The sequence below is a fragment of the Oreochromis aureus genome, linkage group 6, assembly GCF_013358895.1.
Source record: "Oreochromis aureus strain Israel breed Guangdong linkage group 6, ZZ_aureus, whole genome shotgun sequence".
NCBI lineage: Eukaryota > Metazoa > Chordata > Actinopteri > Cichliformes > Cichlidae > Oreochromis > Oreochromis aureus.
In genome coordinates this window covers 5344926-5364907 of record NC_052947.1, presented here as the reverse complement: position 1 = coordinate 5364907, position 19982 = coordinate 5344926, and the positions used below count along the sequence as shown (strand labels likewise).

At 39.2% G+C, this 19982-nt stretch overlaps 2 protein-coding genes across 5 annotated transcripts; both read left to right on the top strand.

Annotated features, from left to right (window-relative positions):
- The first annotated feature begins 235 nt into the window (after window positions 1-235).
- Window positions 236-7339, top strand: b3gnt2a (UDP-GlcNAc:betaGal beta-1,3-N-acetylglucosaminyltransferase 2a). Its single transcript, XM_031735700.2, has 2 exons — window positions 236-2204; window positions 5574-7339. Exon 2 carries the CDS (start codon window positions 5574-5576, stop codon window positions 6795-6797), a length of 1224 nt encoding a protein of 407 aa, XP_031591560.1. The 5' UTR covers window positions 236-2204; the 3' UTR covers window positions 6798-7339.
- Window positions 7340-9788: 2449 nt separating this feature from the next.
- Window positions 9789-19248, top strand: zgc:66455 (uncharacterized protein LOC393502 homolog). Of its 4 annotated transcripts, XM_031735705.2 has the most exons (11): window positions 9789-9951; window positions 10030-10060; window positions 10689-11272; window positions 11947-12040; window positions 12122-12289; window positions 12859-12900; window positions 16335-16435; window positions 16629-16690; window positions 17960-18126; window positions 18484-18639; window positions 18769-19248. In XM_031735705.2, exons 1-11 carry the CDS (start codon window positions 9877-9879, stop codon window positions 19146-19148), a joined length of 1860 nt encoding a protein of 619 aa, XP_031591565.1. In that variant the 5' UTR covers window positions 9789-9876; the 3' UTR covers window positions 19149-19248. The 4 variants fall into 4 exon arrangements, with proteins under 4 accessions (XP_031591565.1, XP_031591563.1, XP_031591566.1 ...); XM_031735703.2 differs by having other exon boundaries at window positions 11947-12289; XM_031735706.2 differs by having other exon boundaries at window positions 11947-12289; window positions 18830-18961.
- Window positions 19249-19982: the final 734 nt, after the last annotated feature.

The window sequence follows — 19982 nt, the reverse complement described above, 5'->3', positions numbered from 1 at the left end:
TAAATTACATGGGGTGTATCCTACCAGCGACTGGACAAAGCTGGACTGAAAGATAACACAGAGGCAGTAATCATGGCAGCACAGGAACAAGCTCTGAGCACAAGATCCATAGAGGCTGGGGTCTATCGCACCAGGCAAGACCCCAGGTGCAGGCTGTGTAAAGACAGCAGGGTGTAAGATGCTAGCAGGCAGGACATACATGGAACACCATAATCAAGTGGCCGGCATAGTATACAGGAACATCTGTGGGACTTCCAGGTACAGACGGACATAAATGGTGATGGCTAACCAACTGGACATAGTGGTGGTATACAAGCAAAGGAAGACGGCCATAGTGACAGACATAGCGATACCGAATGACAGCAACATCAGGAAAAAGGAACATGAGAAGTACCAGGGTCTCAGAGAAGAGCTCGAGAAGATATGGAGGGTGAAGATAACAGTGGTCTCAGTGGTAATCGGAGCACTAGGTGCAGTGACCCCCAAGCTCCCAGGCCTCTGGTAGAGGACCCAAGCTTGAAGAACAAAGACTATATATAAGAAAGTATATATATTCTGTCTCTCTCTCTCACACACACACACACACACACACACACACACACACACACACACACACACAAAATATGGATAGTAATCAGGCTCTTATCATATGATGTTAGGTAAGCACAGAACAGTCCAAAGGTAAAGGAGGAAGTCTAAGTTAAACAGATAAGCACTGCACTCTTTTTTTTTTTTTTTTTCCTCAAGCAAATAAAAGAAGTTTAGGTTACTTTAAGGCAGTGGTAATAAACTTCAGCCCCGAACATTCTTGGTGTTTCATTAACTCTTAAGAGGAACAAAACCCTTCAGAATGTCAGTGCTTTATTTCCAATGGCACATCAAAACTGTAATACAATAATTCAAATCTTAAAGAAGCATGCAGGGATAAGGAGAAAAGACTGTTTCATTTGGTGTATTTAAAATAATGTCATGCTGCAATTCATTGTTATGATGAACTTATTACAACCTTTGGTACAGTACTTAATTCAGTTTTATACATATTTAAATGTAAACCTGGAGACCTTACATCTTCAAAGATGGTTAATACATAGAACATGAAATCATTATACTTTTCTGATGTCTTTTGACTTTTCGTTTAGTCCCAAACAGTGCTCTTGACATTATACTACTGTTGCTGCTGCTCCTCATGTAGTTCTGTACAATGAATCAGAGACAGCATAAAAGAAGTCTTAACTTAATTCTCCATCTTGCATCAGTCCTAACTCTTCAGATGTAATTATCATGTTTTTAACTGCAGTAGCACCAAAAAGCTGGCATTCACATTTTCACTGCAACCATCTCTAGACAATCCTTAGTTTGGAGAAAGGCTAGTAAAACTAGTACAAGTCCAACTTAGTATGTTTAAAACAAAAAAAAACATGAAGTGGCCTGGAGACTGATTTTTACCAAGTGGTTATTGTCCTGATAATAAATGTGAACTGGTGAAATAGGGTTTTTTTTTGTCTGACATGACCTTATAACAGTATAAAGTAGCTTTAAAGCAATTCATACTGTAGTATTTTGGAAGATTCTTTCTAAAATGTTTCGAGGATCCCTAAACCAAAGATAGAGATGACCAAAGCAAAGATTTGGACCAAAACAAATGAAAAAAATCACTTTCACGTTGATCTTGAGAGTTGTGATTTTTAAAAATAGATATATTTAGCTCTGTTTTGCCAGACTTGGGCTCAAAACAGCAACCAACAACCAGTGGTGAATCAAATCTTTTGTCGAAGGTAAGCACGGCCTAAACTTGTATGATTTTTGATTTGCATACACTTTTGTTTCGATCCATATTTCTCAATTGCAAATTTCCCTCATATTCCCGGCACTGAAACACTTTAAGTGCTAACTGAGCTGCCGGATAGTCTGTTAAACCTGGGGCCCCGAAGCCTCTATCCAACCTCTTGAGCACGCTCTTAAAATTAGGGAGGAGTCACTACCCGCAACAAACAGGAAGGACGGGCGCTTCTACTATTAACCTTGTTGAGGATTGTACGAAGGAGATATTTGCGCGGTTTGATCATCTCTGATAATTTACGAAGCGTCCGATTCGCAAAATTCAGATTTTAAAGGGGAAACGCGTTCCCTCCACAGGAGAGGAAGGTGCAGGTGTCGAAGTAGCAGCCTGATGATCAGAGCTATAGATGGAGCGAATCTGAAAGGTATGTGTGTTACTAATTTAAATAGCTGCCAGAAATTTTCAGTCTTATGCGACATGAGAGGACAGTTGTGCGCTCTTTAAGTGAGTGTCTGCGGTCTAAAAGTAGGAATTAAAGTAAAAGTGGCGTGAACTTTTCTTTTTGTTTTCTTTTGGTTTTTGTATTTTTGTTTTTTCGAGCTATTGCAGTGATCCTATAAAACACAGGTGGACAGATGTGTTTAAAAAATTGCACATTATGGTCATTCTCAACACATAAGTTCTAATTAAGATAATTGCGTTTAATTACTTTTAAGACAAAAACAGGAGACGGCAAGGTGGTGTCAGGGAAAAATGTAGCTTGGCAGGGTCAGATGGTAGTCTGAAATTAAGGCAGCTATAAGGATTAAGGGGTGGAAGTTGAAGAAAGAAGAATATTGCGTTCAGGGAAGACTTGAAACAGGCTCTGGGTGGTAGGGAAAAGTTACCTGATGACTGGGAAAGTACAGCTGAATTAGCAGCTATAAGAAGGTATTTATCAGAGGAAAGAGCAAGAACAGACTTGGTGGTGGAATGAAGTACAGGGAAGTATTTAAAGGAAGAGTTTAGCAACAAAATAGTGGGATCCTCAGGAAAATTATGTAAGTGGAAAGGTTATTGGGAGGCTTGGAACACAGCAAAGGAAGAGGTGGCAAAGGCAAATGAGAAGGCTCATACTGAGTTCTATGTGAGACTGAATACTAATGAAGGAGAAAAAGGACTAGTATTGATTTTTTTAGACAGCAAGATCAGGCTGGAAAGGATCTGCAACAGGTTGGGGGTGTTCCAAAAAGTTGATTCTGTTCATCTGGACGTAGCGTTTTCAGTGGGAGAAGTGTTTCATCACTCGTTTCATGATGATGGACTTCCTCGCCTGTATGAATGAGAATGTACCAAGACAGGTTAGGGTGATTAAGGACAGGAATAGAAATGTGCTAACAAGTAAAGCAAGTGTACTGAGAAGATGGAAGGAGTAATTCACCCCAACCGGTCACAGCAGATGGCCGCCCCTCCCTGAGCCTGGTTCTGCAGGAGGTTTCTTTCTGTTAAAAGGGAGTTTTTCCTTCCCACTGTCACCAAAGTGCTTGCTCATAGGGGGTCATATGATTGTTGGGTTTTTTTTCTGTATTTATTATTGTAGAATCTACTGTACAATATAAAGCGCCTTGAGGCGACTGTTGTTGTGATTTGGCACTATATAAATAATAAATAAATAAATTGAATTGAATTGAATTGAATTTGAGGAGCTCGTGAATCAAGAAAATAAGAGAGGGTGATGTGCAGAGCTGTAGCAACTTCAGAGCCAAACCATGAAACTAAAGGAAGGGGTTGCTAAAGTTAAGTTAAAGAGAGAGTTGATGATCAGCGAGCAGCAGTATGGTTTCCCCTTTTGTTTGCTATGGTGATGGACAGACTAGACGTCCTAAAGCCATCTACAGACTACCATCTGATGCTGCCAAGCTATAATTTTTGTACCAGATGAGGGCAGACACGAGTCTCCGTAGACTTTGATGTTTACACTGCGATCTGTAGTGAGAGTAGAGAGCTGTCAGAGGTAAGCTTGGAGAGGTTGAGGTGGAAAAAAGAAGCCAGTAGAAGCAAGATAGAATACATGTACCTGAATGAAATGGAAACAGGTCTGACAGGGAAGTTGTAAGGAGTAGAGCAAGTGAAGATAGATGAGGGTCAGCCATCCATAGATCAGGACAATATTAGAAATTAATATATCAGAGGGACAGCTCAGGCCAGGTACTTGAGACAAAGTTAGAGAGGCAAGTTTGACACGTACAGTGGTGTGATAGTGGATATATTGGATAAAGGAAGTTAAATATGGAGCTGCCAGGCAAGAGAAAAGGAGAGAGACCACAGAGAGCATTCATGGATGTACTGAAAGAGGACATGCAGAGGACTGGTGCGGCAGAGCAGGATGCTATGAATAGGGTGAAATGGAGGCAGATGTTCCACTAAAGGGAGCCGATTTAAATATTTCCACAAGCTTTGTTAAAAATAACACAGATGTGTGACTTATACTTTTAAATGTAAAATTTTAGCAAAATAAACAGCATTACAGTAAAATAAATGATTCAAATTTTAAAGAGTCTCTTATCCTGTCCAGTTTAAAGTTAGGTTTATTTTCAAATAAAAGCCTTTCATATATTTTATTAAAATGATCTGAAGATAGGAGCATATTGATTGCAGCCTATAATTAGTGAAATGAGGAATGCTTTCATTTTGCTCTTTGCCTGTTGGTTAAGAAACTTGTATTTTGAAAAAATATATAGGTACTGTTGCAGCACTAAATATTGCACAATGAAAGACTGAAGAAAAAAAGGTTAACAGGGGCCCAATGCTCCATACCTCTACAAGCGATTAGTGAGGAGGAATGATTAGGAAAGAATAAAGAGTTGTTTCATCTGTATAGACCGGACCAGCTACAAAACATTCCTTTGTAAGCATTTTAAGCCTAAACACCAGGAAAAAGGATAGGGGCTACTTTGAAATTGTTCCAATGGCTTGCAATTTATTTATTCTTTTTGACCAGTATTAAAGTAATAACATCATTATCAGTCTAATTAATAATATCAGTCTGGATATTATTCATCAAATAAGTTTATTTTACTTGAAGCATTTTGTGAATAATTAAACTCACACATGAACATACCCGACAGGTCGCGACCTCCTTATAAGCTGTAAGCCGTAAATCAGGTTTGACTTCAATTGAACTTTAACAGACTGTGCGTACGGTGTTTTTCTCCAGTGTGATGAGCGTACACAGATGCATGCAGGTTTGTTTACTACTTGAGTCTCTTATTAAAAACTCAAGCACTGAGATAAACATAAACATTGACTGTTAGATCAGTTATATGAGTAATACATATACAACAGTATATAAGCTTTGTAAAAGTTGAAAAACACAATTTACCAAATATATACTGTAGGTGTACTACTACCAGAGAAACAGTGACATCAAGTGGTACATATGTAAATTTTATTTATGAGCAGGCAGTACAGAGATTGGTGTCATGTGCACTGCTGAATTGAAAATGTGTGACTCCTGTCAGTCAAGATGAGCGGAGGCCATTCCTCGAGGATTAGGAATGAAAATGAGCTTTTTGTGCGGCCAGTCATAGTTCTAAAACAAAACCAGGAGAAATTAAGCTTGTCACTGACCTGCTGCCACAGATTCGTACAGTTTTACTCCTGTTAGCGGCTTAAGGGTCAACTTAATAGTCTCCATGTTTCCAAGTGCTCCTTTGTATCCTGGCTTTGTTGTAAGTTTTTCTGTTATGCAATGACACTGCAGATGTTTTTTTCTCTATCTTTTTAAAAACAGAATATCTTTTCTCGTGTCTAGATGCAGAGGGGAGGCAGCATGGCTCTATGTCGCCATAAAATAAAGGCTTTCTGCTACATGATGATGCTTAACATCTTCATCTGTGTCGTGATAAGCGTGTCATGGAACCTTGGACACGAGCGAAGTGGCCATCACAAAGTTCACATCCCATCCAAGAAGTTTTGGCATAAACACATACTGAATGAAAACTTCTGGAACAAGGAGCAGCAACGTTTGGACTTCATTTACAACCCCAACTTTAACTCTGTATTCTCCAGCATGTCACTCAGCACACTGCCAGATTGGCTCAATGACACTGGACCTCTGGACCCGTGTGAACCAGACTACAGAGTGCCCAGGCAAATCTTTGATCACAACTCCCTACCAAAACAATTCCAGGACTTTCTTTTGTACATGCGTTGTAGGACATACCCTATGTTAATAAATCAGCCCCATGTTTGTAGTGAAAAACCGTTCCTACTGCTGGTTGTCAAGTCTTTGATCTCTCATTTTGAAAGGCGGCAGGCTATTCGTGAAACTTGGGGACAAGCAGGAGTCTTAGCCAACCAGACTGTGGTAACAGTGTTCCTGCTAGGAAACATCTTGTTGTCAGACCACTTCCCAGACTTGCAGGAGTTACTGAGTCATGAGGCAAAGCTTCACAAAGACATACTTCAATGGGACTACAGAGACAGCTTCTTAAACCTAACTCTGAAAGAGGTCCTCTTTCTGGAGTGGTTTACCAAACACTGTCCTCAAGCTCGGTTTGTTCTTAAGGGCGATGACGACGTCTTTGTGAACACCTTAAGAATTGTTGATTATCTGAAAGGCCTGCCAGAGGGTGAGTCCAAGGATTTGTTCATAGGCGATGTTATAATGAATGCTGGGCCGCACAGAGACAAGAAACTTAAATACTTTATCCCAGAGAGTGTGTTTGTGGGTAACTATCCACCCTATGCTGGTGGTGGAGGATATCTGTACTCTGGGGAGTTGGCGATACGCCTACACAATGTATCTCAGCAAGTAGTGCTGTTTCCTATTGATGATGTATATACTGGGATGTGTCTCAAGAAGCTGGGTCTTGTTCCTGAGAAGCACAATGGCTTCAAGACATTTGACATTGAAAAGAAGTATAAAGACAATCCTTGTATCCACAGGAACTTGATGCTGGTTCACAGCCGAACCCCACAGGAGATGTTAACAATTTGGCCCTTCATTGTCCAACCCGAGCTGGACTGCCAGTGAAAGCTTTATTAATGGCTGTTTGCAATACTGAGTTTGTCAGTCATTTTCAATCCTTCCATTCTATATTTTTCTAATCAAAGTTCAACAGGGTTGCTACTTTTCATTTACAGCATATGTGTTGAGTTTTACTGTTTATATTATATTCAGCATCTTTTTTTCTGAATCTTTAGTGTTCTCTGTCAGTCATGTTGAAAAAGACATTTGATTCTCATCTGATCCATTTTTAAATGTTGAGAGGCATTCAGTGTGTTTAAGAACACAATAAACATTATTAAGAACTAACATGAAGTAAAAATGAACATCCTGAAAGTGAATGATGTTAGTACATTTTCCTGGTTTTAAAAAATGTATAACTATATGTTGATTATATACAGTACTGAAATCAGCACCTGCCTACTAGGTTGAAAAGTGAATTGCATTAGTAGTAATATATAAAACCATTTCTGTTCATTTATTGACATGTCTGTCTATTCCACTCACAGATGACTCTTTGTGAAGTTTTGCCCCCAACATTTTTTTAATCATTAAAGAGTTCCAGTGTCTCTGAATTTTGTATGCTTCCTCAAGATGCAGCAAATTTATGCAAAATAAATTATTTTATGTCAACAGTATAAAGGGCATACATTAACCTCACTCGACCAAAGTTAAATCAGATGTAATCTAAAAAAAAAAACAAAATCCAAAGATATTAAAGATATCAAATTAGCTTCACAGAGGGTATATTATCAAGCAAGTTCCACATAGTGAGGCTTTCTTTGCATTATCTGTCTTGACAGATCCTAAAATCCGTGGATATCACAACGGTGGGTATCAAATTTCTTTGGTAGCTCAGGCTTTCTGCTTCAGGCTCTGGGCACATTAACATAAAAGGAGACATTTGATGTGTCATTTGACTCTTCTTCCACAAAAAATGGGTCAGATGAGAGTCAAATGTCTCTTTCAACATGACTGACAGAGAACACTAAAGATTCAGAAAAGAAATGCTGCATATAATATAAACAGTACAATGCAACACATATGCTGTACATAAAATACAAGAGTAATGTGCTGTTTTGTCGCTGATCCAGGTGACTTGTTCTAGCTGCTCTGTGTGTTCTTGGTGTTGCTCTTTATTTTTAACACAGCAGCTGTGTATTTGAACTCCGAAACTTTTGATACATTTAATCAATAAATGTTATTCAGTGTGTTCAGCTCTGACACTCTTCTATAGCATATAAAGAAGAAATTTAATTTGTAGTCAGATGAAAGTGAAATAAATGTTATTCGTTGAAAATTATTATTGGCCATAAATCATCTACGAATGCAACAATTCAATTTTCTAATCCATGTTTTATTAGCTGCATTGAAACAATGTTAAAGAGACTTGGCTAACAGACCAAACTTTTATACAGTTTTTGCAGTTAAATACATGCAAATCCAAGTACATATGACACAACATTTGGACTGCTGTAACTTTACAAGTGGGCTTCATTCAGTGATGTGAGTAAAGTGAGGTTAAACAGATTGCAGATATACAGATACCTTCAGCAGAGAATCTAAGACAAAAAACATTCTGTAAATAAAAGTATTATTGATCATGTGACGCTTCCCGCCAAATTTAAACTGAAATTCAGAACCTAACCTGGAACCTGGTATAGGTTATGTGGTAAGTATAAGTTACCATGGTGATTTATGCAGGCAAAAGGAAAGCCGCCTTCATAACACAGAACACTCTTACTATAAGCTCAACATAGCTCACTACTTTTTTAATATTGCTTGGTAGTTCACCCCTCAGGTCATTTGTGGTAAACAGCCCAGCTGTTATTTCTGTTTTCATCCCACTTTTATTTGGTCAAATCCCAATCTTCATCACTTGCAAATAAAATGAACAAAAGCAGGTAACTCAATAAGGTAACAGAGCTTGAGCGTCAAACTGTGGCTGAATGTTTGCACAGTGTATATAAAATTTAGACCTACATTTCTAGATTTGCAAATGGCGCTACATTTAGTAGATGAAATATTAGATCAGACAATGTCTGAATGTCACTGCTAATACTCCAATATTACAGCCGTGCCACTAAAAAAAGAAGCAAAAAACACGATTATCATGTACATGTTTACTTTAACATTTTCTTCTTACTACACATTTTCACTTTTTCACACATCTGAAGGCTCTTATAATTCAAAGCATCATGAAAACACAGATGGAAGCACCAGGAAAAATACAAGTAGGAGCCTTATTTTTAATATCACTGCATTTTAAATGCCATAGCATTGCTTTTCAGCCTTAACTGACGTGACTAAGTTAAAGAAATGAAATAAAAGTTAAAGTGATCAGACACTGGGTGTTGCTGTGACAAATTTGGGTTTATCTGACAGAAACACGACACATATTTTCACAGACTTCCATAATTAAATTTATGAAATGTTATTTTAATTGTTTTTCTTGCTTATTTGTATGATTACATAACAATTTTGAAGTGTCCTATGCTACTCTTTATCCTGTTTATTTGTATATGTGTATACATATAGTAAAGTGAGTTTGGCTCATATGCAACAATTTTCCAGGCTTGGCTGAATAAGGATTAAGTTTTGTTGACATTGTTTTAGCCATTACACCCCCACCCATCTACTCCTCACTCTCAATAAATCAAAGCTATCTCTTGTTATTGTGTGTTGTTGTGGTAAATTTTAAACTAATCTGTATTTGAATGTCCTACAATAAAGTGTTCTAATCTCATAAATTATAACATGTGATTTTTGGTAATAATTTTTTTGCCCGAAAAAAATTAAAATAAATAATTTATGAAACTCAAACACAGCAAACATCTGTAACAGATAAAACCTAAACCCCTGAATAAAATAGGTGCAGTGTCTTCAGTTTTGTCTTTAAAGCAGAAAGCACCAGCCCAATAATAAATATTACAGTGCCCTCTGCTGGATAAAATGGATATTACTAACCAGTAAAAGGAAACTTCATTAACTAACTGATGCAATTCACCTGCACAGACAGGAAAGGAAATATCTGTTGAACTGAATCTGAGAGAATCAGATTGACTTTGCTGTTTCCCAAATTTCAGTAATTTAACTGCATACGAAAATGAAACAAACAGCCATCATAAACTTCAAGTGTGTGCTGCTCATATTTTTGTTGACATTTGACTGTAATGCACAGGTAAGTTATTGTGCCTCACTGATAACCTCTTTTGGATTTGTATTAACAGTTTAATTGTGTATTTCTTTCTGTCCTTAGGTGAATGAAGAAGATACTGAGCAGCCTCCAGGTGAGTCTGCAAATGTTTAACTTGGGATTTTCCATGTTTGTATGTTATTTTGTAAGTCTAAATGTTTCAGCCTGTGCTGACAAAGTGCATTCATCGGAGTGTGAATGTAGATTAGTTTGCACTTGTGTTTAGAAGTGCTTGTATGAGTGGGTGTGAATGGGTGAATGAGGCATGTTGAGTACTCCGGGAGAGTAGAAAAGCGCTATATAAGAATCAGTCCATTTATCATTAAATAAACTGTACCTTATTTTGGTAGTTTGACATCACCCATATGGATTTATGGGAGAGCCTTTCCGTATACAGGTTAATATTTGATTGTTTTTATTCACTATGTGTAAGAGTTTGTCTTATCAGTTGGAACCAGTCAGCTGGAAGAAGTGTTGAGAGGCATTCAGTATGTTTAAAAACACAATAAACATTATTAAGAACTAACATGAAGTAAAACTGAACATCCTGAAAGTGAATGATGTTAGTATATTTTCCTGATTTTGAAAAATGCATAACTATATGTATATTATATACAGTACTGAAATCAGCACCTGCCAACTAGGTTGATACATTATTAACATAATAATGTATAAAACCATTTCGGTTCATTTAATGACATGTCTTTCTATTCCGTTCACAGATGACTCTGGAGCTGAAAACACTTTCTTTGCCTTGCGGAGTTGTCACCGGTTGCTATACAGTGACAGTGGTGAGTTTTTCTCCCCGGACTACCTATGCTCCAATCCTCCCCTGTGGTGCAACTGGACAATCCAGGTGGATCCGAGTAAAAGGATTCATCTCTACCTGGAGGATTTGACCCCTGATGACATCTGTAACCTCAAACAGGACCAAATCCACATTGACGAGCCAGTTGGTGATTTAGCGGGACACAAAGTCTTACAGAAGTGCTGGCAAGAGGCCAAATACACCACCTCCTCCAATATTCTGTATGTGGTGCTACTGATTGGTGGCTGGCCCAACCCCCTGTACAGGGGCTTTTATGGTCGCTACCAAGCATTTGGATCACCAGTCATTTTTAACCCAGGGGAAGGCTTTACAGAGACAAGCAATGAGTCAGAGACATCTCCTGGGCTGATGGACTTGAGTGAATCTGGACCAGGTACGAAGAGGGAACAGATGGGGTATGGTTATGATGAGGAACAATTAGCAATGATGACTGAGTTACCCACAGAGCCCAAGATGCCTGCAGACACAAACACTTGGGTGAGTGGACACAGTGTTAGTCTTAGTCTCAACTGTAGTTTTGCAGATGCCTTATACTGCCTGGCAATATTTCTAACACTGGCAAAAGCTGCATATTCACTATTAAATTTAAGAATGGGTAAAAAGTGGTCAACGTGTCAATGTTAACACGTCATCACGATTAACGCGATTAAAATTTTTAACCCATCTGGAGCGCAGAATGGACAAACTGCACGAAATGCGTTGATAGAGACATTTCAGGGATTTTGAGTCATTCTGAGCTCCAGATGGGTTAATTGCCTTAAAAATTGTAATCTTGTAAATTGTGATGACGGATTAATCAGTGTTAACGTTGACAGCCCTAGTAAAATTACTGTCTAATGTTAAAGATTTCACTCACTGATTTAAAAACATATAGAAAAAAGTTTAGCAACTTCTTTCAGTCGACCTTTCAGTTCCTCTGCAGTGTTAATCATTTTGGCTTTTTCTGCACTGTGTTTTGATTTTCTCTTTAATAAATTAACTGTCTAAATTTTTTTTTTAAAGGTCACATTTTATGTCATATTTCATACAACTGAGGTCACGCGATTGCTGTTTTTTATCTTGCAAAAATCTGCAGTACTTGTTTTGTTTTTTATTTTGCTTGTAAATTCCAGAAAATATTGTGAAACTCTTCGTCATCTGTTCTTCTTCAGGTGGATAAAAACAACCCTCCGTCCTTGTCTGGGAACTACACAACCATGCCGACTGAATCAGTGTCCACCCAAAGGACCTTCAGATCAGGGAGAGGTATCACTCACACCCGACTGGAAGTTACCACTGACACTACAACAGCAAAACAAATGAATGAGGAGGAATCTACTGTTGCAGAGGATGAGACCACAACTCTGAGCTGGACAGTGAAGGAGAACATAACTGAGGTCAATCAGACCTCAGTCCAGCTTCCCTCACCCTCCGACAGACAAGAAATACAGCACACTGATCAGACTCATCCTCAGCCTAACATGGTGGAGCCACTGTCAGACCACAGATGGAACTGTGAGTACATTTGAACACAGACACACACCTGGATCTGTCGTGCTCGTTTTTTGGATTGACTAACTGTAATTATATTGCTTAATATAGATATGTTTAGTTCTTTGAAATGAGATCATGAAACCAAATTTTCAATGAACATTTTCAGGTTAAACAGCTATTAAAATTGTGTCTTATGTCTAAATTTTATTTTGCCATGTTTTATTATATTGTATTGTTGCTATTGCTCTTGTGCTATTATAAGGTGACCTTGAGTGTCTTAAAGGTGCCTATAAATAAAATGTCTTATTATTATTACAGTGCATGTGAAAGCATATGTCAAAATGAGGAATAAGTGATGCACTCTCGATACTTTTGGATGTACTATAAAGAAATGTTTTTTTGCCAAACAAAAGCACACAGATAATCAATATGGTCGAGTGGTGTTGAATCATGTTAAGTCAGATCAGCACTGAATTACACAACTGGTTCATTTGTGGGAAGTCAGAGAGGGGTTTGGTTTTGTTCGTTTTGTTTTTTTTACTGTGTGATTTTTTTTTTTTTTTTTTTTTTTTTTTTTTTGTCCCTCATAGCAAACATGAAAAACGACTCAAACATTCAACATTTTCCTGGTGGTGAGTATTGGACAAGAATGTCTTATTTATTTTTTTTCTGAAGTGTGGGTTCTCTTTTTATCTGGCTAAATTGCCATTGTACCTTATGCTGAACACACAGGCTCGTCATGAGCAGGTTTTTAAAAATGTTTTATAGATAGATTTATTCATTGAAAAAACACACAAAACAACAACAATCATTCCCTTCTCTTCCCTGCGGGTGGTCTATCCTTCAAGCTTGGGTCCTCTACCAGAGGCCTGGGAGCTTGAGGGTCCTGTGCAGTATCTTTGCTATTTATAGGACTGCGCTCTTCTGAAAATCACTTGGCTTGGGAGTCACTGCACCGATTACCACTGGGACCACTGTTACCTTCATCCTCCACATCTTCTCAAGCTCTTCTTTGAGCCCTTGGTACCTTTCATGTTCCTCCTTCCTGATGTTGCTGTCATTCGGTTTCGCTGCATCTATAACTACGGTCATCTTCCTCTGCTTGTCCTGCTTCTGGTAGGATTTCTGGATATCAGCTACTTCCTCTATCTATACCATGCAGGGGCCTGTCCTTCCATGATGCTTCTTCTCCTTCTCCTCTTCTTTCTTCTTTCTTTCTGCTGCCTGAGGTATTCGCTAAGTACACAATTGGTTGTGGCCATTGGTTGTACTCATGGATGTTTGTCTCAGCTTGGACAGTGGTTCTGGAATTCACCAGTCCTCAGCCTCCTTACTTTCACTTGTTGTACAGTCTCTCTGTGTGTGTCTGTGTCTACATACATATATACACTACCAGTCTAAAGTTTGGACACACCTTCTTATTTAATGGTTTTTCTTTATTTTCATGACTATTTACATTGTAAATTCTCACTGAAGGCATCAAAACTATGAATGAACACACATGTAATTTTGTAGTAGAGAAAAGTATGAAATAACTCATAACATTCTTTATACTTCAAAATGGCCATCCTTTGCACACTCTTGGCATTCTCTCGATGAGCTTCATGAGGTCGCCACCTGAGCTGGTTTTCCAACAGTCTTGAAGGAGTTCCCAGAGATGCTGAGCACTTGTTGGCCATTTTGCCTTCACTCTGCGCTCAGTCTCATCCCAAACCATCTTGACTGGGTTTAGGTCAGGTGACTGTGGAGGCCAGGACATCTGGCGCAGCACTCCATCACTCTCCTGCATAAATTGTCAAGGAGACACTGCCACTTCTAAGCACTGAAGTGGAGATTACCTCTCGCTTTGCAGTTTCTTTTGCAAGTTGAGGAAGTTCACGCCGGACTTTAATCACCGTGCCCAGTAACGTTGTTTTGCGCCGCAGCAGTCTGTGCAACAGTAACAGTGAAGTAAAGAAATTGTCCGTTGTGACATTTCTCCCATCATCCAAAAACGCCTCCATCAGTTTCATGACCACGTTCTCTGCCAGCCTCTCTCCCTTCTGATGACTGGGGTCCTTTCCCAAGTAAGGAGATGCACTGCAGACATATTTGGTGTCCAAATCCGTGGCCATCCAGAACTTGATCCCAAATTTGTCTGGCTTGGTTCTAATATACTGTGTGAATGGACAGTGAAGTGAAGCACGAACGATTTGCTACTGCACTGGGCATTCCAATGTCCTCCTCAGCCCACACAGTGCCGTCTTTTGCCGTGTGGCTCTGGCTGGGCTTCCCAGTACCACGGGGCCTCTTCTGTGGAGGCATGTTGGGTTCTTGTTCCGTCTCCTTTTCAGATTCTTCTGAGGAGGTATCAGTGGCCTGCTGGACAACTGAAACCTCTCCTCCATCAAAATCTGCTTCGTCCATTTCCTGAAGCAAGGCCAAAGCCTGTTGCGCGGAGAGGTTCTTCCTGCGTGGCAGGCCATCCTGATGTGCGTTCTCAGAAATGCGAACAAGAAATGATTCTCCCGCCTGGGTCGGTCTGCTTTTATGCACAGCACTGTGCTGTAGTCAAGCAATGCCACTCCCTCACATACACAGTGACAATGGAACAATGGAAGATCTGTGCTGAGAGTCAAGGAAGGTGTGAATGTGTATCTTTTATATTTGCAGGTCAGTCAATGTGTGGGATATTTTGTATAGGTACGGCAGGCATTTCTGAAAGTTGTAACACAGAGGTTTGGCCTGACTTGGATCTGAGCAACTCTGAGTGAGCAAATGCAAACATGCCAGGCCTCAAGGATAATGGGTGGTTTGCACAACAAAAGCTGGAGGAGAAACGAGCTGACGACCTGTGAAAATCTCAGCAGGGGTGCTTAACACCTCGGGACTTGCACCAGAAAATAAAAAACCCAGTAATTCTAGGGGGTGTTGGGTTTAGGGAAATTACGCAAATTTGCGCAGGTTTAGTAAACCTACATCCCGGAGGTGTGTTTGGGGTCATTGTCCTGTTGAAAAATACATCGTGGTCCAACTAAATGCAAACCGGATGAGATGGCAGGATGCTGTGGTAACTATGCTGGTTCTGTGTGCCTTTAATTTTGAATAAATGCCCAACAATGTTCACTACTTGTGTTTCTTGGCCCAAACAATGCTCTTCTGCTTGTTGGTTTTCCTTAGTTATGGTTTCTTAGCAGCTATTTGACCATAAAGGCCTGACTTGCACAGTCTTCTCTGAACATTTGATGTGTGTAGAGATGTGTCTGCTACTGGAACTCTGTGTGGCATTTATCTGGGCTTAATCTGAGTCACTGTTAACTTCAGATTTCTGAGGTTGGTGACTCGGATGAATTTATCCTCAGCAGCAGAGGTGACTCTTGGTCTTTCTTTCCTGGGGCATCCTCATGTGAGCCAGTTTCATCATAGTGCTTGACGGTTTTTGAAACTCCACTTGGCAACACAGTCAAAGTTTTAGCAATTTTCCTGACTGACTGACTGACTGACTGACTGACCTTCAGTTCTTAAAGTCATGATGGACTGTCATTTCTCTTTACTTAGCTGATTGGTTCTTGGCATAATATAATTTCTAATAGTTGTCAAAATAGGGCTGTCAGCTTTGTACCAAGCTGACTTCTGCAGAACACAACTGATCAACCCAACTCCATTAAGAAGGATGCTGTGGTAACCAGCATGGTTACCACAGCATCCTGCCATCTCATCCGGTCTGCATTTAGTTGGACCACCATGTACAAATGAACCCTGACAGGTGACTACATCATGAAGGTCATTGAGAGAAGGATAAGGGATTGCAGTTCTGGCTGTGGTTACTTTCAGGAATCTAAAATATAAAGCATATTTAGAGTTGTTTTTTTCTTTGATACATATATCTTGCTTCATATATTTGATGTCTACAGTGTAGGAAGTAGTAAAATTAAAGAAAAAACATTTAATGAGAAGGTGTGTGTACAAACTTTGTGTATGCCTGTATGTCTAATCTGGAGATCAAATTTCATTTATTTTATCTGAGCTACCAGTGAAACTGTTATTATAAAGACTTTGTTTTGGTCCTCTGAAATCTCTCTGACAGATCACCTGTTTGAAGTGGCTATAGAGATCAACTTTAGTCAGGATTTGGTGGAGTCTTGGGACAACCTGGCCAGATCACTGCTGCTTTCAGTTAAAGCTTTGGTATGGGGGGTGTGTGTGTCTGTCTCTGTGTGTGTGTGTTTGAGACATGACATTAAAGGTGTCATATGTAGCATGTGCATGTTGTGTGTTTTTTTTTTTTTTGGTAATAAATATTAAAAACAAAGCATCACTGACGCATTAAGAAATGGTGAAGGCCCAGACTAAACTTTGTACATGGCTTTTGTTTCTGTAGATCAGCAAACAGCTGGAGGCTCTGCATGAACAACTGTCAGTGTCTTCCAAAAGAATAAAAAGGTTTGTAGAAAACATCCTCACAAGTCTTTCCATTAATGCTGAAGTATAAGTTTGTCTTTGAATACATTTAAAAACATTTGAATGACACTGTCTTTTTTGAGTGAACCTATTCAGAAAATGACTGCAACTCCACACTGAACCACAAATACCATTGGTCTGATCTTGCAAAACCGACCACCACTGGATGAGAGTATAGATGGGATCAGTGGTAAAATGTAACTTACATTTACTCCAGTACTTACTGAAGATGAATTTGAACACCTGTACACTTGAGATATTTGTTCTAGTTCACTATATTTTTGCCACTTTGTTTTGTGTCAATTGTTTTACAATTTTTATGCTCTTGTGCAATGCTGCTGAATACCATCTGCAAGGAAAGTCTGTGAAAAGTACCACCGCATATGAGCCTGAAAATCATACTCAGTGTTTTCCACACTATTTGTCTTTTTATTTCTCATCTGTCGTGGTCTTAGGTTTTTGTGTTGATTGTGAAGTTGCTGAATTTCAGGTTTCTGTTTAGGTTTTATTGCATTGTACACTTTTATTGTAGTGTTTGAAGTTTTAAATTGTATTATTTAAGTCCCTGTTTAGTTTCTTTGGAGTTCTGGGTACCTGTTTAGATTGCCTTATTGTTCTAGTGTTAGTTTAGAAATTCTTTTCTGTATTAAACCTTGGCTCCAATTTTGATATTCTTATGTGTTTAATTTGATCAGTTTCCTTATTTTGGTCCTCCTTCTGTCTTGTCTTTCTCTTTATGCTTTTGTCCTCCAGTTTTCAATTCTGTTTTCTTTAGTGCTCTGTGTAAGTTTTAGTTCCTGTCACTGTCTTGCCGTGATTGTTCTTATCTGTGTTAATTTTGGTCAGTGTCTGTTATCGCTGTTTCATTGTCTGATACCCTTTCTTCTGCTGTGGTTGTCGGAATTTTCATTTGCTTCACATTTTGGACATTTTGACAGTCACTCTGGGACTCCATGTCCAACTTGGAAAAAAAGGGTGCCTTTTACTTTGCATCCAGCATATAGGGCCGGGCCAGACCTTTTCCCCACCTCTCTCATTCTTTTTCCTCTTGTGCTGCCATACTAAAAACAAATCCACTTGAGAACTGTGGACTGGTTTATTACATTAAACCTCACTCTGCAACACCTGTACTTATGTCATTGTGCAGTTTGACTGCTTTAGACTACACAATGAAGCGGGATCTATGGACCATAAAGCTGCTTTACTGTTAAGGTAAATGTTATGGTACATAATTACAGGTTTTGTGCACAGGTTGCATGCAGGAGTGCTGTACATCCTCTGGCTGCAAGTTAGACAGGGACCTAGAGGCATGCATGTCCACAGGGCCATCCACTCCGCTCTCCAGGGGCTCATTGCCACTGGTATCAACTTCAAAGGGAATCTAAGAAAGGCAATTATCATGTCTGTGTCAACTGCAGGTATGGAAGTGTCCTAAATTGCTTGGTAATGTTACTCTGGACAAATCTTATTAAATTCTGTTCTTTTGAATTCTTTTGGCGACAGAGAAAGACTGGACCCAGAGTGGCCTACATTCTAACTCACAAGGGCGTTTTCCTACACTGGGCTCTATAAAACAATATAAACAGAAAATAAGCATTAAGAATATATATTTATATCGTAACAATCTGTAAATGGGAAGGAATCAAAAACAGTGTTGATTACTGATAAATATACATTTGATTACACTACATTGTTTTTACATAGTTTTTTTTAAAATGCATATAATACTAACTAAACACATTATCAGCTAAAAGTTCTATCCATGTCTGTTTCAGATGTTAATGAGTGTGGGACCCAGCTTGTTCAATGTGACATCAATGCAGACTGTGTGAACCAGTTTGGCTCCTACTCATGCCATTGCCGGGCAGGCTTTCAGGATGAGTCCCGCCTGGGATCAGGAGGAACGATCTGTGTGGACATGAAGGCTGCAGGTATGCTTGACCCAAATCAGTAAGCTTAGTTAGACTTGCAGATATTCTGCTTTAATTCAGCTGCTGACCACCTTCTGGTTTTTTTTTTTTTTTTTTTTTTGGGGGGGTTGTTTCTCATTTTCCCTTCAGGTTGCAGCTCAAACCTGTCCACTGAAACTAAAGGTGTATACGTCCTTTTCTTCCTGCTCAGCTCACTAATTCTGGCGCTGCTGGTGGTGGCCGGCATGCTCTACCATCGTCACCACTGGGGAAAATTCCTAGTTCGCTGCCACAGCAACAGCAGCTTATCCCCTTCTGACCCCAACAACAACCACCAGCCTGAGGAAAACTACTCCAATCCCGCTGACTCTGACCCGCCTCCCCCATCTCCACCTGCCTGGGGCACCAGAGAGTGCTGGGGCCATGTAAAGGAGCAACGGCCAGTTGTGGATCTGCAGCTGCTGCGCTTCAATCTGCTGCACCCTCCAGACAGCTACATGGATCAGCAGGAGGGTGTGAACAGTCAATGATAATTCATCTTAATTATATTCAGTAAAATGTCTTCTTTAATTTACTTTCTTTTTTGTCTGCATTTTGCACTATTTGTAAATTACACAATTAAAGTCACAATTGAAAGCATTTTTATTCCTTGTCTCGAAATTTTCATGAGGTCTTTAGAGGCCTAAGGGGCATATTTACTAAGTTGTCACAAATTATTTGCAGTGAGTGACAAAATGTTCCACGTCTAGTTTTAGTTTACCTGATACCCTTAATACTAGTATCAAATGAGCATATTTGTCACCAAGTCTGGTAAGCGATGAAGTGCATGTCTTGAGAGAAGACAGTTATAATAATAATAACTAGAAAGTGCATTTTCTGAAGAAACTGCAGTGTGAATGCTTGAATCTGAATGTATGCACTGAAATGAATTAATTGCTGAATTTAAGTTAAAAATTTTGAATGAGATGAAAAATACAGAAATTTTCACCTGAAAACAAAAGTGCTGAACTGCTAAAAGCTGACATCCACAGACAAGAAGTTGGAAAAGAGCTGAAAATGTTTTAATTGTAAATTAGAAAAACCTAAGAAATGAGAAAAGATTATTTAGAGTCAGAAAACATCTGAATGAATATTGAAAGTTCATATTCTTTAAATCACTGAATGACTAAAATGTGATCCCTCCACTTGAATCCACACAGTTTAAAAAGTTTAAATGTCTGAGCTTTGAAAGACATGCTGTTGGAAAGAGAACAACGATGGCGATGTTTTGAGGGTAAAATGATGGCTGTAGAGCAAACACTGTGGACACAGCAGCAGTTGAAAGAGAAGTGTTTAAGATGAATCTTGGCAGAGTGAGAGACAGA